Genomic DNA, 17,268 nt, shown 5'->3' on the forward strand with positions numbered 1-17,268 from the left:
TGGGGTCGTGTCTATTTTCGTTTTAAGCTGACTTAGTGTCTTGTAAATTAAAAAAAAAAATAATAATAGTAATTAAGTAGAAAAATGTCGGTAAATATACTGGAAGTGGCTAATAGATGTTAGTTCCACAGGCCGTTGCCGTGCAACTGGCATACAAACAAGGTCGAGGTGGCCCCGGCGCAGAGCAGTACAGGAGAAACAAGGAGAGGGGGGTCAGTGACCCGGATGGTAATGGTGGAGTCAGTGATGGCCGAGATGTTTCCAATCCTGCACTGCCTTCTGGTTGCCAGCTCTCTAGCCTGGCCGTCACCGGTACTCTGGCCCGTCTCTAGAGTTGCTAAAGGTATATTTGCTCTTTATACCCTTTACTAAAGTTCTCCAGCCAATTATATATTTGTCTCTCTATTTCTGGGTACGCGCGCGTGTGTGTGTGTGTGTGTGTGTGTGTGAGAGAGTGTGAATTAAATTAATAATTTTTATTAAATAAGTTCTTAAAGAGTTATTTTATTTGCAGTGTTGAACTTTTTTCCTGTTCCCGTGAGCGACGAGTGCCTCGCCAGTGATGGAAGGAGATCAGGTAAAAAAATTAAATTCATTTTCATAAGTAACGTTATTAAGCATGTGTCATACAATAATAGATGCGTTCTACTTACCGCATCCTGATAGCCTCATAAATAAATCTGAATTTTTCGTCACAAAATGACTATTACGAAATCATTCCGCACTTTACCCCCTGGATAATCACTAGAATTGAATCTAACAATTTGAAAAAATACTGCTTGAGTTTCGTAAATTCTGCACGGGTATTGTCAGTGAAGTGATTTGTCATTTTTATATTTAAAAATAATGAAATATACGAAATTTGTGGTCTATAACTATAATATTGTAACGGTCTAATCATTTTCATATTAACGTACTTAATTAACAATTAGCGTACTTAATCATGATCGACCATGATTCATACTAGTAAATTAGTGTTACATACAAATTAATTACTTTCTAGTACTGACTGTAATTGAAAAAAAAAAAGTTGTCGATTGGAAAATTATTTATTTGATTTTGTTTGGCTAAGTTATATAATTTAGTTGGTACCGATAGAATCAATGCAATTTTTAGATTTGAATTTTTTCTACCGTTCTTATTAAAGAAATTTCCTATTTATTTTTTTATTGTTGGAATCAATAACCTTTGGAAATGAGAGTGAATTGAAAATGAAGTTAAAATAAGTTTTCTGACTGTATTGAGTTCGTAACGTTAAATCAACATTTTCCTGAAGTCGTTTCCATAAATGAAAAATTATTATTAACAGTGAGTCGATAAGCAGTTTGTTATTAAGTCATTCAGATATTTATTATGCGTGTTTAAAATCATGAAGTTGAAGCTATAACATCATCTTTAACTGAGGATTTCTGTGTAAAAGTAATTATGAATAATAATAGAGCTTGAGTGATTTTTACAGTGTAATTTTCTTTAGAGTCAGTTTAGTTTTTAAAATACGAACTGACATTTGAAATAGGCTGATAATTGTAATGCGAGTACGATCGGTAAAATTCAGAGCCAAGATCTTAATAATTTATTTCACATTGAAGATTCTCTCATTATTACATTATTAAGTAACATTTTTGATTACATTTTGATATATTGGTTTACTACACCTCAAAGTCTCACTATTTTATAATACATATTTTAAGTCAAATTATAAAAACGTGACAAATATTTGTAAGACTACGGTATCCGTTACGTACGTACATTTCTTCACAGGTACAAAATAATAAATACAGATTTTGGTTATTGATATATTCCGTTTTTAAACATTTTAATAAAATTCTACGATTTGAGCGTGCTTAGACTTGAAGTAAATCTCAAATGCAATTTTTTTCATCTACTAACTTTTTTCCAGTTTTTTTATCATGTTTGTCCTCAAATCTTGCATTCTTAATTTAAAATTCTTCCTGACATTGCCGATTGATGACATTTTGTACGGTTATTAAGGTCGGGTGACACCCACCGGGTTGGTCTAGTGGTGAACGCGTCTTCACAAATCAGCTGATTTCGAAGTCGAGAGTTCCAATATTCAACTCGTAGTAACGGCAGTTACTTTTATACGGATTTGAATACTAGATGGTGGATACCGGTGTTCTTTGGTGGCTGGGTTTCAATTAACCACACATCTCAGAAACGGTCGACCTGAGACTGTACAAGACTACACTTCATTTACACTCGTACTTATCATCCTTATTCCTCCTCTGAAGTAATACCTGGCGGTGGTTTCCGGAGGCTAAACAAGAAAAGAAAAAAAAGTTCGGGTGATAATACAATATTCCACCACTTCTTTTGCAAACATCCCTCCCGTATGGGGGTAAATTTGTAAAATGCATATAAGCGACAAAAAAAAATTTTGCTAATTTACAAACGTATTTCAATAATCAAAAACTTTACTATTTCGTTACTTTATGTAGTAAATGTTTGATTGAAAATTTGTTTGATATTTTATAAATATGTTCTATATGATGTTTCATATATAAATAAACGGTTTATATGGAAGTGAAACTTGGACAATCGGAGTATCTGAGAAGAAAAGATTAGAAGTTTTTGAAATGTGGTGCTATAGGAGAATGTTAAAAATCAGATGGGTGGATAAAGTGACAAATGAAGAGGTATTGCGGCAAATAGATGAAGAAAGAATCATTTGGAAAAATATAGTTAAAAGAAGAGACAGACTTATAGGCCACATACTAAGGCATCCTGGAATAGTCGCTTTAATATTGGAAGGACAGGTAGAAGGAAAAAATTGTGTAGGCAGGCCACATTTGGAATATGTAAAACAAATTGTTAGGGATGTAGGATGTAGAGGGTATACTGAAATGAAACGAATAGCACTAGATAGGGAATCTTGGAGAGCTGCATCAAACCAGTCAAATGACTGAAGACAAAAAAGAAAAAAATGATGTTATCTTTTGAAATCCAAATTAACCAAATAATTAACTCATGCAATGTATGGTAATAATTTGATTAAAGTATGACTAAAAAGTATGAAGCAAGTTTTTAAACATTTTTGTAATATTATTTATAAGGAAAAGTACGGGTATAATATTGTGATTGGACAAAAACCGTTAAGTGTCACAGTAAGGGGTAATCAGGAGTTTCATTAATTACTATTCAAAAGCTCCAGGGTTCGACTCCTTTCCTGAAAAGCATCTGGATATTTATGGTGACAATAACACCAAAGGTCCATTGTATAAAAAAGCGTGTTAACAAAATACAACTACTAGAACAATTTGATCACTTGTAATTTTTACAAATTAAAGAAAATATAAAACCCATTGAAGTAAAGGATTTATTTTATTTTTGTATACTCTTTATAACTAATCCAAAGGAAAAGGAGCACGATGACTTCCCAAAATTGAATATGATTCTTAAAATATTTTTTATATCGGTAATCGTTTTGAAATTGTTACTTATTTCGTATTTTTTGTCGTAATTGTGTGTTTTTTTTCTTTTTCTCGGCGTAAATTCTCTGTTATAAGACCTATAGTTTAAAAGATCCTATAGTTTACTTCACAAAAAAAAGAAGAAATATTGTCATCTCTATCATTGTATTGCCTTAAATAAAGTAAACTAAAGAACGGTTTATATTAAGTCAATAACTAAATGCACATTTCAGTAGTATAAAAAATCGCCATTATTAGTGATGAATGAATAACTATATCAGTTAGTCATCATCACAGAATTAATAACTATAAATAATAAACAAAACATACTCGATGAAATATATTAAAACAACAACAATAATAATAAAACCAACTTTTTAAAAAAATGTACAATTGTTTAAAAAAGTAGAAATTCGAAGAAGAATTCAAAAGTATTACTTTTTTGTTATTAAAAATCAAAATTAAAAATTACAAAATTATTAAAATACAAAATTAAAAATCAAAAACTACTCTACTTATTACCGTTAGCTTGGCGCCGAAATCAGAAAGTCGAAATGATAGAATTGGAAGAAATATTACTTTTTTTTTAATTCTTTTAAAGTTGCTTTATTTATTTATTTATTATTTTGTTGAATAAATCTTATTTTATTTTTTATACTTATATTTTTTTAAAGATTTATCTAAACCTGAAAAAATGCTAACCGCAAAAAATACTCTATCAAAACTCAGACGCGAGAAATTTACCGAGATTAAGCTAAGGTTCTGTGGAGTGGTATATATACATATATATTTTTATCCTTAGTGAATTTCCCTGTAACGAATTCTCCCTTTAAAAATTTCTTTAAATTTTCTCGTGAAAAATGTTTAAATATCAAAATGACATCAGGCTATTTGTCATTATGCTAATTCAACGTTTCAATACAGATCAGTAATGACGGCAAAATAAGTAGAAATATATTTAAATGTTCTATGTTGGCGAAGTAAATTTTCTTTTAAAAAATTATCGGGTTTAATCCTCAAAGAGATTTAAGAAAAGAATAAAAATTCAAACAAAGATCCACTTTCAGAAAATAATCCATAGTTTGAAATGCCTGTTGAATATTTTCTAGACGTAAGTTTTTGAAGCGAAGTCGAGAAGTAATAACATAAAAACCGAATACAAAATAGATAGATTTATTTACGTAAATTTCGCAAACTATCTTAATCTATTTTGTACTCATAATAGTTTTTCTATCCAAAAACTATACAGTTCTTAAGTTACAGTTTACGCAAACATGACAATGAGCATTGCTTTAACAGCGTATCAAGTATTATTTTAACAATTAATATTAATTAATTTAATTAATAGTTTAATTTATACATTAATTTAGTTTAATTAGATTTATATTGATTTAGTTAATTTTCATATAAATTATATGAAAGATTTCAATTCTGTGAAACATCGATCAGTGTTTTTCTCTTACGGATAGAAACATTCATTTTTAAACGTTACGTAAAAAAAAATCAATGCAGAAGGTATATTAATAATTGTTTTTTTTTTATTTACAGGTGTCTGTTTGAACGCTTATGAATGCCGTATTCAAAATGGAAATCCTATGGGACAATGTGCGTTAGGTTTTGGTGTCTGCTGCGTGTGTGAGTGAGTCTTATTTATTATAAATATGAAAGTTTTAGATAAAAAAAAAAATTCTTATAATATTAAACCAATCTTTATTTTCATTTATTTATTCGACTATTTTTTATTACGAAGGGGCGTTTCACATGCAAGGACCAAAAAACTTAGTGTTCTCACCGCACTGTCCGTCTGACTAAAAAATACGGATATTTATATAATACCTCTTCTTACTGAAGAAATCATCGTAGACTTCAATTTTTTAAAATTTGTAATCGATCCTAAATTTCGTCCGCCGAACTGGAAAATAATAAAAATATCGATTTTTTAAAATAGAAATTCACTTTTTTTACAGCGCATTAAAAATTTGTACATCATCCCTTATTCGCATTCATTTGTGCAATTTTTCGAGTCATCGGCAACGATCGACGATTGCCCGGAATGCGGTTCGTCATCCGTGTCCAATCTATTTTTTCAGAACATTTCACACTATTTTTTTTACACTTCTTTCACACCTCGTCTTAACACCCAGCAGCCAGTCGCCTATGAATTTCAACCGGTATCACGTTAGGAAAAATCAAAAAATTCATCACTGGCTGAAAAGTGCAGTGGTAATATTAATTATTATAATATAATTATATTATAATAATAATATTACATTATAATTATGTCTTATTAATTATCGCTTAAAACTCAGGTAAAAATCACTTACGCATGAACTACACCTTCTTATGATCATCATATTGTGTACAGGTATTGTAGAAATTCTTAGCAGATTCAGACGGAAACATGGAGCTTAAAAACTTTCATTTGTGTCATCGGAATCATGAAGTTGATTATATTCCTCATTTCTGTCTGTTATACTCCTTAGTCTATTATACTTTCCGTCTTCCTTTCTATTATACTCCGTCGATTATGCTCTTTCATTAACGTTTACTCACCTTTCGTTAGCTTATACAGCAAGTAAAAAGAGTTTGTCCTTTTTAAGTCCTTTTTTATGTTAATTTTTCTGTGTAATTAGTTTAGAATAATATTCATACGCCAAACAAACAAAAAGAGTCGCATAAAGATATCTTTATATCGGTTTAGGAAGCTTTAAAAATAGTTCCGTGTTTGTAAAATACCTATATAACAATTCTGAGTTAAAGTTTACCCTTAAAAAGCGAAGGAAGATATATATATATTATTATAATGTAAGGAGGGAATTAAACATAATTTAACAAGATTTCAATAGAAACCCTGTTATATATCAGCACTAAATAAATTCAGTAATTTCCAAACAAGGTATAAAGTTAATAAGTTATATTTAATTATATATTCCGCTAAGCTGATCTGTTTTTCTTGTATAACTGTCAATATTACACGGTGTATTTGGGTAACAATGTGTAATAGATGTACGTGTTGACGTTAACTTTTTTAAAGATTTAATATGCTTTTTTGAAATTTTCAAGATAAGCTTTTAAAAATTGGCAAGTTTTTAATCATGGGTAATTATAAAGCTTTTTTATCTTTTTATAAATTTATATTTCAATGAATTTATATAAAATGTATTTCCTGCTCAAAAAAATTTTATATTTAGTTACGGGCTTAATCGCTGAATTTACAAGCGTATGTATTAAACGTCCGGTGTCAGATTTACAAATTTATTCTAGGAGTTTTAATAGTGTGCACGACTAAAAAATATCTTTAGCTCGAAGCTTAATATGATGGTTATTTCCAGAAATACCGGTTCAACTCCCGTTAAATATTCATTATATTATCGCAGTATACGATATAAAATGTTTATTGTAGTTAAGCCCGTTGCAATTATTACCATGTAGAGCCCCGTAAATTTGATATTTAAAATACACTATTCTAAGTTTTTTTACAAAGTGCAACAGGGTATTTCAACTGAATACGCCTCCTTAAGCGATTGAATGAGTTAATCTCATTCAGATAACGGAATAAGCTACAAGTCGAGTTCACGCTACGTTCCGGCGAATCTGGGTCAACTTCAATGCTGTGTACCTCAAACATCCCATCAAAATTTTGTTTCAAGCTTTCTTTTGCGATATTATTAACGATATTACTAAGATATAATCGTACTTTAATTGAAAGTTATTTCATTTCAAGTTTTTAATTCGATTAAACAAATAATAAAATTTACTTTTTATTATAAACTACTGTAGTATAGTAACTTCTTAAAATACTCCGGAACTAACGAGTATCGCATTAACTAAACGTGTAATTAAATGCAAGAGTATATACATCAGTAAAGAGAATTTTTGAGAAGTATTTTCATTTCTTAAAACACAACAATGTTTTTCTAAGAACACTGGATAGCTCTAACTAGGTCTGAATAAAATTATTATTTAATTTTTATGTAGAAAGCTATTTAGCAAAAATTTCCGTTGATTGTTCTAAATATGGATTTTGTTGATTTGTCCTAAAATCATTAACATTTCTAATAAAATAACTGATATCTGAAGGTCGCCACGTGCCTTTACTGGATAATGACAAATGTAAGTGGCAATTAAATAATTTATACATTACTTATTCATTATTTAAACGTGTAGCATTATAAGCCTGTAACTGATGTATGTACGTGCATAAATACTGCCGATAAAAAATTCTTGTTTAAGGCTAATACACGTTTTCCATATTTACAATTAAGACATAATTTTGGATGTACGTGTGTTTTTCCCTATATGTATATATATATATATATATACACACACACACAACTATGTGTATTTGTTTGGTCTATTCAATTATTAAAATTAACCATCTAATTTTTCAGTTAAGTAATTATGTCGTTGTCTTTAAGCTCTAATGAAACTACTTAGTAATAATATGGTGATGAAGCAAATAATTTCGGTACAGAATTTACCTCATAAAGTAACGTTGTTATTCTTTTGGTACCGTAATTTTTATTAAGACAGGATATTTTCAGGAAACCCTTTCGTTTAATATGAGAAACAAGTTTTTAAAAATCTATATTCTTTCATAAAAAAAATTGCATCATTAGCTATACAAGCATTTAATGTAAATATGGGAGCTGGTATCTGTGCTTACAAATTTGAACAAACGTTTTTATTAGTAAACAGAGAGCACCGAAAAATTATTCAGCCGAATTAAATTATTTCTATTCTTAAGTTCTAATCTTTCTTAATTTTCTATAATTTATTCGAAGTTCTAACATAAAAACGGACAGTAGTGATAGGTTAAAGCTAAGTAGTTTTTCTTTTTGTGAGGGGACGAGCTTTAGCAGATAGACAGTTCAACTGTTGGGCTTACTGTGTGTGCACCACTGAACAAGAAAACTATTTCCTGAATTTACCCGCGTGCAAACCCTTTCCTATTAGGTAACAAAGATGCATCGATCTTTTAGGTCCGGGCATCCAGTATACGGAACCTAACACCGTCAGATCTGTCCCCACAGAATCAATATCGAGGAATAAAGAAATATAAGGTAAAGGGTAATGACTTGAAAGGATTATCAAAGTAGAATGGAGTTGTTTACCTTTCTGCCTAGGATCATCGAGACCATCTCGTTTTATCGTCTCGGTAGGACTGGGACAGCCTAATCTTTTGCGTCTGGTATGATTTTTTTACATTTATATTTTAAAATTCATGAAAGGATAAGCATATAATATTAATAAAATATTTCTCCTAAAAATAAATAAATCTCCGTTTCTTGATGGAATATAACGTGAGCATGAGATAAACTCAAAGGAAAACGCACTACAATTGAAATTAGTCATTCCTTAAGGTAATTTAGGCTAGTTACTGCATAAATTAACACGGTTATCCGGCATTTTATTGCTACATCTAGTTTAGCTATTGTCTGAAAGTGCGGGATCTGAAATCCATCTTTAAGAGGAATGAGGTTTTATAGTTTTTACGCAAAGTAAGACAAACACTGTTTTAGTTATTGATTTTAAAGGGTTTCCCTAATTTTGTTAAAATATTTTAACAAAACTCAAACCTTTATAACTGATTTGACTGTCCAGTTGTCAAGATCCATTACACTAGTACAATGATGCATTTATTGATTACATCTTTGTTATTGTTTTTAATAATTAAATGGTAAATAAAAGAGATACATGATATGGGTTTTTTATCTATTAATAATATCTGAAATACATGTTTTATTATTATTATTTTGCTATTTTGTTCTGTTCTAATATTTTGGTAGTAACAATAATAACAGTAGTAATAATAAAACTATGCACCAATTATTTTCAAGAGGAAATGATGTCAACTTGTCTCAGACACAATTTACAGCAGTTCCAGATGTCTAAGTTGTAAAACTTAGACATAATTTTAATAGAAAATAGATTACAGTGAGGTATGCTTTTTTTAAATAAGTTGTCAAGTTATTTTTACACGGATTTGAATACTAGACCGTGGATACCGGTGTTCTTTGATGGTTGGGTTTCAATTAACCACACATCTCAGGAACAGTTGAACTGAGACTGTAGAAGACTGTACTTCATTTACACTCATACACATCATCCTCTGAAGTACTATCTGAACAGTAATTACTGGAGGCTAAAGAGGAAAAAGAAATAAGTTGTCAAATCTTTTCACTATGAACTAAAGATTTCCTCAAATACTGGTTGCAATGAATTTCTTTTATAAATCTATATGTTTGTTTTGTAATGTTCTCCTGTGTGTGTTTTACTCCTTATTATGTACAATACAGAATATCACATTCATTATCTGTGATATATCAATTATTTTTTTAAAGTTAACAGCATAATCAGTAACATAAGTAGCACAAATTATAATAGGAGTAAATTAATCAGAATAAAAAAATTACTTTTGTATAATTTTGTTAGATTAATTATAACCTAGTTTAATCACATTCAAAAAAAAAAATCACTGAAATACTATATATACATATATATATATACTTTAGATGTTTTATTCTCAAAAAAAAAAATTAATTTGATAGACCAATAAGCAAAGAAAGGAGAAATTAAATAGTTTTACTTAAATAACCTAATGCATTTGAACTGACTGTGAGCACGTTGACTTTATACTTAAAAAAAATTTATCATAAGATAGATATTTAAAAAAATATAAACTTAACCAGACCTATGAAAACAATTCACTCATTAGACATTAGATTGAATTTATCTTGTAGTTTCCAAGTGGAAATATTTTTACAAAATGTTTTAAATATTTACATATTGCACAATGAATCACATAAAGAAAATATTATTTAGGCATGAATATTATATTGACATCATGATCTTGCACTTTGGAAACATAAGAAATTGTTACGTATTTCTCACATCCATTAACAAAATGCATTTCAATTTAGATTTCACACCAGAATGAATATAAACACAACAAATCCATTTAACTTCCTTGATGTCACCATGTTCAAAATAAATAACAAGCACTTTTAAAATATTTACAGGAAATTCATACAACTACTGGCATGCTTATCCACAGATCATTAAAACTTCTTGCACATAAACATGTAGCTTTCTTACACTTGTTAGATCATCTAATGTGTACATATTTTTTCATTTGAAACTACACTGCGCAACTCAATACAACAAAATGCTTTGCATAATCTTATTTCTTTCTTTTTCCTGTTTAGACTCCAGTAATTACTGTTCAGATAATACTTCAGGGGATGATTGAGGGTGGTATATATGAGTGTTAATGAAGTGTAGTCTTGTACAGTCTCAGTTCAACCATTCTTGAGATGTGTGGTTAATTGAAACCCAACCACCAAATATCACGATCTAGTATGCATAATCTTATTATGCATATATCGTATCAGATTAACTCTACTCACTTTTTACAGGGGCTAACCATTGATTTTACCCATTTCTTCTCTCTAGTTATATATTTATTCCAGATATAATCAAGTAACAGTCTGTAAATTATTGTCTGACTACCTCTACAGAATCTGGTGACAAAAGTTCTTTTAAATGGTTGTTCACTAAGGTATAGTCTATCATTGATCTTGTATCATTGGCAAGAGATTGGTGCCAACCATTATATATTTATCTATTAGTGTTCTCTGCAAAGTAGTATCAACACCAAGTCTTCTCATGGTTACTTCAAACTCATTAGTCTCCTCATGTTCCCCACCTTATAGTGTCTGGTGCCTTTAGAATACACATGAAAATTCTATCATGCTTTAGTTTCACAGTAATAAGAGACTCTTTAATGAAAGGATAATTTTTTATATTTCTTTGCATCTTCTTGTAAAAAAACCCCCCATAATACTACACAATTCTCTCATATATTCACTGGAATACTTCATTAAATAACTACTGCTTGCATACAGAGAGCTTTATAATTTATTTTATGATACACAAAACTTTGACAATATTAATGTTATACAAATCCAGAATTTTTGTCAACTCATTTTCTTTTCCTAAGATTCCACTAATATTCAATATTCAGAGATTTAGGTGGTCCAAAATTCAATATGTTTTAAGAACATTTTCAGTTTTACTAACTTGTAATTTATTCCCAGTTCTGAGGGATCATTTGATGCTGTAAGAATCGTTACTGATTTCACATGAGTACATTATTACTAGCCAGTTTCACAGACCATGACTTGAAGGATCAACAACCCTTCTATAAAGATTAGCCAAAAAATCATTGTTTAAAAGTGTTAAGAACAAAACGCTGGATTTTCATGTAGTGGAGAACTAAAAAATAACATTTCATGTAGGGAAGACTGTCTTACTATACTGCTTAAAGTATCCTTACATTATGATGTAAACTCTAACTCACATGAGAATTATGAGCAGAATATACTTAAGTGTAATTTTTTGTCTTTTTTCTTGATGAATGAATTCACCTAGAATTATAACAAAAGAATTAAAGGGAGGCATACTTCCAAAGTTCTAGCTATCTGAAACAAACACATTGTTGGGCACCATTTTGGATAGGGTGATGAAAATTTAGTTTTAATTGTATATTTTTTCTCGTCATATTGAGCTCTTTAAAATGATATATCAAATATCACTGATACCAATTGAAATTTTTGAGTTGCCCCCCCCAAAAAAAAAATCAGACTGAAATATACATACATTGAAGTAGCCCCTCAGAATGCCACAAACCACATCCCGTTACCTCAATTATAGAAAAACGTTAGAGGAGGTGTAAGTTACTTTTCAGCCACCCAGTATATATATATTTTTTATATAGTTTACAATATATTTATTTATAATTTAATTCTTTATTTCAGTTATAGCAACATGTGATGCCGAGGTCATAAATAATGTCACATACTTTGTCAGTCCTGATTTTCCTGGACTGACTAGAAATCCTGACATTTGCGCTATTCAAGTAAAGAAGATTGCACCAGAGATTAGTCAAATACGATTAGATTTTATACATTTTAATCTTGTAAGTACTGCTCTAATTATTAACTATCACTTTCTCCTAACTTTAAAAATACAATCAACCAAAGCTTAAAGCAAAAGCTACTGCTTTTAAATGGTAAATATACAACTATATTACAAAATTTCAAAGCTAAATTTCTCATAAATTGTTTAAAGAAATTTGATAAAATGTTAGTAATTATTCTCATTTTTATATATTGTTCGACCAATAATAGAAAATTTCCTCCACTATCTTTTTTTGTTCACCACAGAGCTATACACCTATAGCTTACAGCATCTTGTAGCTTTCTGAAAACAATCATAAAACATTAATGTTCTGAAAAAATTAAGGCAGGTAGATGAAATAGAAAAATTATCCTTATGCTAATATTTTAACATATAAACTGCTTACGAAATCTTTTTTTTTGTCTAATATCTTCAAAGATTAAGTAACCTTCCGTTAGTGGTTTTCTTTCAGCAGTATTGTACTTAGAAATACAAAGCAGTCAAAATAAATTTTTACTTTTTTAAGCAGAAAATATAACAATACTAGAACTAATATTATTAATAGATTACTAATTATATATAAATTTGCTACATTCAAAAAATAAAAAAATATATGTAATTAAATTTTTTGCTTTATCTGTAACAATTTACAGATAAAGTTTCGTTTGTAAACGTTTCATAACAAGGACTTTTAGCCTAAAATAAATCGTATTGATTCATGTATTTAAATTGTATTAATATATTTAAATACTATTATATTACTTATTTTATGTACTATTTTTATATTATTAACATTTATTTATACATTATTCTATAAATTCTTTGAAGACATGAAGAGAATAAAAATAATTTACCACTTCCTAGCTATGTTATTCAATTAAGGTATTATTTCCATACAAGATTTCTTAGGGGTTTTTAGTGAAGTATTTTTAAAAATAAGTTATATCCCATCCATTATTTATTCCATGATTTTTATATATGTATACAGAGTGTCCTTTGAAGGCCAAATTCTAGGAAGTATTATGTTTAACATACTGAAGAAAAAATGTCCAGTGAACATAGTTTTAAAACACATATTTTTATGTCTGTTTGCCATCTTGTGTTTTTTAAGAAAAAGATTATTTTTTAAGAACGGTTAGTGGTAACGCAATAAAATTTTGTACTTTATTTTAAACTAACATTTTTTAATAGGAAAAAATAACGATACTCTTCGTTGACAAATTTCAAAATGGCGATCGTTTCAATTTTTCAATCTTAAATATCTTAGGAATTATTAGATTTTTCCAATTGTGTTGTATTATAAAAATTATGAAGCATTGTTTCGTGAACAATACATCACCTTAGTTGTAAAAATCCGACCACAAACAACAGAGTTATTGCAAAAAGTAGGCCTAAACTTGTATGGCGGCCATTTTGTTTTTTTATTATCGTGACTCACTTGATAACTAAATCAAATTTTCTGATATCTTTTAAAATTACCAATTTTAGCAATTTTAATCAGAAAACACAATAATAAATCACAACAATAAAAAAACAAGATGACCGCCATATCGGTTTATGCCTACTTTTTGCAATTACTCTGTTGTTTGTCGTCCTTTTTTTACGACTTAGGTAACGCTTTTTTATATTAATTTTTTTTATTAAAAAATGTTAGTTTAAAATAAAGTTCAAAATTTTATTGCGTTATCTCCAACCGTTTTCTTGAAAAATAATCTTTTTCTTAAAAAAACATAAAATGGCAGACAGACAGAAACATATGCGTTTTTGGACATATGTTCACTGGACATTTTTTCTTCAGTATGTCAAGTAGAATCACTTCCTAGAGTTTGGCGAAGTAATGACAAAATACATTAAATTGGGCAGATTGAAGCATATAAACCTAACATATTTAAATATATATGAATTCATGTGTAATCTGTTTATGTGACAGATTATTCCAGACATTACATACAAAAACAGATTTAATCTTTTTAAAATCATCTTATGGAAATGCACATACATACACATGCACATTAGAACTAATAAATTAAGTGTATGTTTGTGCGTGTGCACACGCACACTTAATTTATTAGTTTTAATGAGTATAGGATAACTGGCTCTACCCATCAGATACCTTCATCCGTAATTTGGCTTTCCGTATAATTCTTAGATAGGAAATAGAATCTTTGAACATTTTACAGACACACAGAGTCACTCATTACTGTGTCAGCTAGATAATACTGATTGAACCAGGGTGACGGGTGATCAATGCCCATGGCAATTGATCAAGAAAGAAGGAATTATGCGTAAGGAAAGGAGGGATAAGAAAAAGCTGAGAGAGACTGCCTTTGATCAGGACAGTTTACAATTGCTCCAAAATTTCACAAAGATATTAACCACAACGTATAAATTTTAAACACAACTTAAAATGACTACAAATTTATTACAATTGAACTCCATGAAATTTTCAAACACAATAAACAAATAATCTTTTATTCTTATTGGAACATAATAATTTAATTTATTTTACTTTTGACATTAGGTGTAGGTAGAGGTGTTATTCCATGGATTAAAATTTTACAGAACCATTGAGATTAAGTGTGACTATTCGCTAAAGAAGTTTGTTCCTAAATATCTCAAAACAATATTATGACCATCTGTAACTACATTTTTATAACACCTCCAATAAAGAAGCTGAATAAATGGTCTGAAAAGAACTTTTATAAGCAAATTGTAGATGTTTAGATGTTAGTCAATTTAGTAATAATATAATTGTTATACTTCCATACAGATTATAAATAGGAAATAATCAAAGTAAATATGAAAACTTTTTTCTGAAAAATTGCTAAACAAATAATTTTATTTGTAATTCTTTTTTAGAAGTTGAGTATTTTTTGATCAACAGTCATCATTTTATCTCATTTCTTAAGCACAAGTATTCAGAAAGCAGTTTTTTTTTTAATTTATTTGTTCTAGGCTCAACCTAATAGACGAACAGGAGTTTGCGAAACAGATGTTTTTTCCATGAGTGGAGGGACTTCAACAGGATTAAAACTGTGTGGGCAGAATAGTGGACAGCATTGTAATATTCATTATTCTTTATATTCATTAAGCGTATCTATTTTATCCTTACAAAATTATTTATTTATACAATTTAGTTTATTAATTATTACATTTTGATCTGACACAAAGACGAGATCATATTGTGAACCGATACTGTTCTGGAATCCTGAGTTCTGCTTTTAGTGTCAATGATATCGATGAAAAAAGATAATTTCTTATAATAGGAGAGCTGTTAAACATTTTAGGGTAAGTATTTGAGGCACCGTGAAAATTTGTGCAACACTTTTTTTGTAACGTCTAAATACAAAATCAAAGACCTGGCCGAAGGGTAGTGGGGTAACACTTGAATTTTTAACTTAGCTAAATTTTATTTACAAAAAAATACTCGAGACATTTTGAAATTTTAATACCTTCAAATTTAGTATTTAATGAAATAAAAATTAAAAAACCAAATTATTTTGTCGGGTATGAAATTTTGCCAGGCCGTTTCAAAATTGTATTTCATAAATATCGAAAAAAATATATTTGAGTCGTGCTGAGGTTTAGACAGAATAATATTTATACCGAGAAAAGAATATTTTTAAAAGAACAGACCATTTGGTGGGAAGTTTTACCTGCCAGGTGATCGGGATGTTATACGTGACTGCGACGGGTTGGTATTACACGTGTGAGAGAAAGCGTATATCGGCGCAGCGGCCAGCTTAGTTAAAGTGTGCTGTGGTACGATAGGCTCTCGCAAGACCACGTGACTTGTAGCAAGCGTGCAGTTAAAAAACTTTTTTTAGTAGTTAAAAGATTCTCATTCGTAGTAATTTTTTTTTTTTGAATTTTCATATATTTAACATTAAGTGAAAAAGATATGATGTATATTTTTTGATACGGATATAACTCAACAAATAAATTATTTTTTATCTACCCTCTGCTTACTCTAATTAAATTGTATTTTTATTTATGATAATACAATAAAACGGATTGAAAAAATGAAGGAATACAAAAATAAAATTACATGATAAAAATTTATTTGGATGAAGTAATACAGGTATAAAAACATGAATTTTTCTTTTGGATTTTTTTTATTCGTTATCGGTATTTGTTACTTCATCAGTGAATATATATATCATTAACATAATAACCTTTCGGCCTAACAATTTTTTTTATTATGCATCAATGTAATTTATAGCTCGTCTCTATATATATATTTTTTTAAATTTTGTTTCAAAAAAAGCTTTATTGAATATATTGAACTTGTCATCCTTTTTTTGTAGCAATGTTTATAATTATATCCAAATAACTGTTGTATGATGAAATGAAAGAGTAAAATGTTTGATTTTGAAGAATTAATTCATTAATAAAACAGCAAATTTATTCAAAAGCTTCTTAATGTAATTTAAAATTTTGTGATAATTCGGTTCCGGTTTTTTTTTATATTCTCGCAATTAATGAAATAATCTTTTCGGCAGATTCGATGATTATTTATAGAGTATGAACTTTTTTATATACTTCAATATTCTTGATAAATTCTTCGTACGGTATTAAAGATTTTTTCAAAACTTCCTTATCCAGAGCATTAAGAAGTTGACGTTGTCCTTTGTATCTTTTGCCACAAAAAATACAAACATCTTCTTGACATCCAATCCTTTGAAGTTTCTAATAATACATTTTCTTCTAAATGTGTGCTCCATGTCTCTGCAATAAATACATTCTATGTCTCGAGATGTTGATGCTTCACACATACGTTATTGACCGGAAACACGTTCGTTGGATAATTGGATAATGAAATATCTGTAATGTAAACTTTATATTGCAGAAAAAAATTCAACTTTAAGTTAATCAC

The 17,268-nt window shown here is 29.0% G+C and overlaps 1 protein-coding gene across 1 annotated transcript in view; it reads left to right on the forward strand.

The window, feature by feature from the left end:
• The first annotated feature begins 294 nt into the window (after positions 1-294).
• The window catches only part of LOC142318377 (uncharacterized), a 33,389-nt gene continuing 16,415 nt past the window's right edge, over positions 295-17,268 (forward strand). The window contains exons 1-5 of the mRNA XM_075354961.1: positions 295-343; positions 515-577; positions 4,980-5,066; positions 12,251-12,411; positions 15,348-15,453. Coding sequence (XP_075211076.1) covers positions 5,027-5,066; positions 12,251-12,411; positions 15,348-15,453 — 307 coding nt within the window. The 5' untranslated portion in view covers positions 295-343; positions 515-577; positions 4,980-5,026. The remainder of the gene's footprint in view (positions 344-514; positions 578-4,979; positions 5,067-12,250; positions 12,412-15,347; positions 15,454-17,268) is intronic.

Source organism: Lycorma delicatula, chromosome 1, assembly GCF_047948215.1.
Source record: "Lycorma delicatula isolate Av1 chromosome 1, ASM4794821v1, whole genome shotgun sequence".
NCBI classification, from domain to species: domain Eukaryota; kingdom Metazoa; phylum Arthropoda; class Insecta; order Hemiptera; family Fulgoridae; genus Lycorma; species Lycorma delicatula.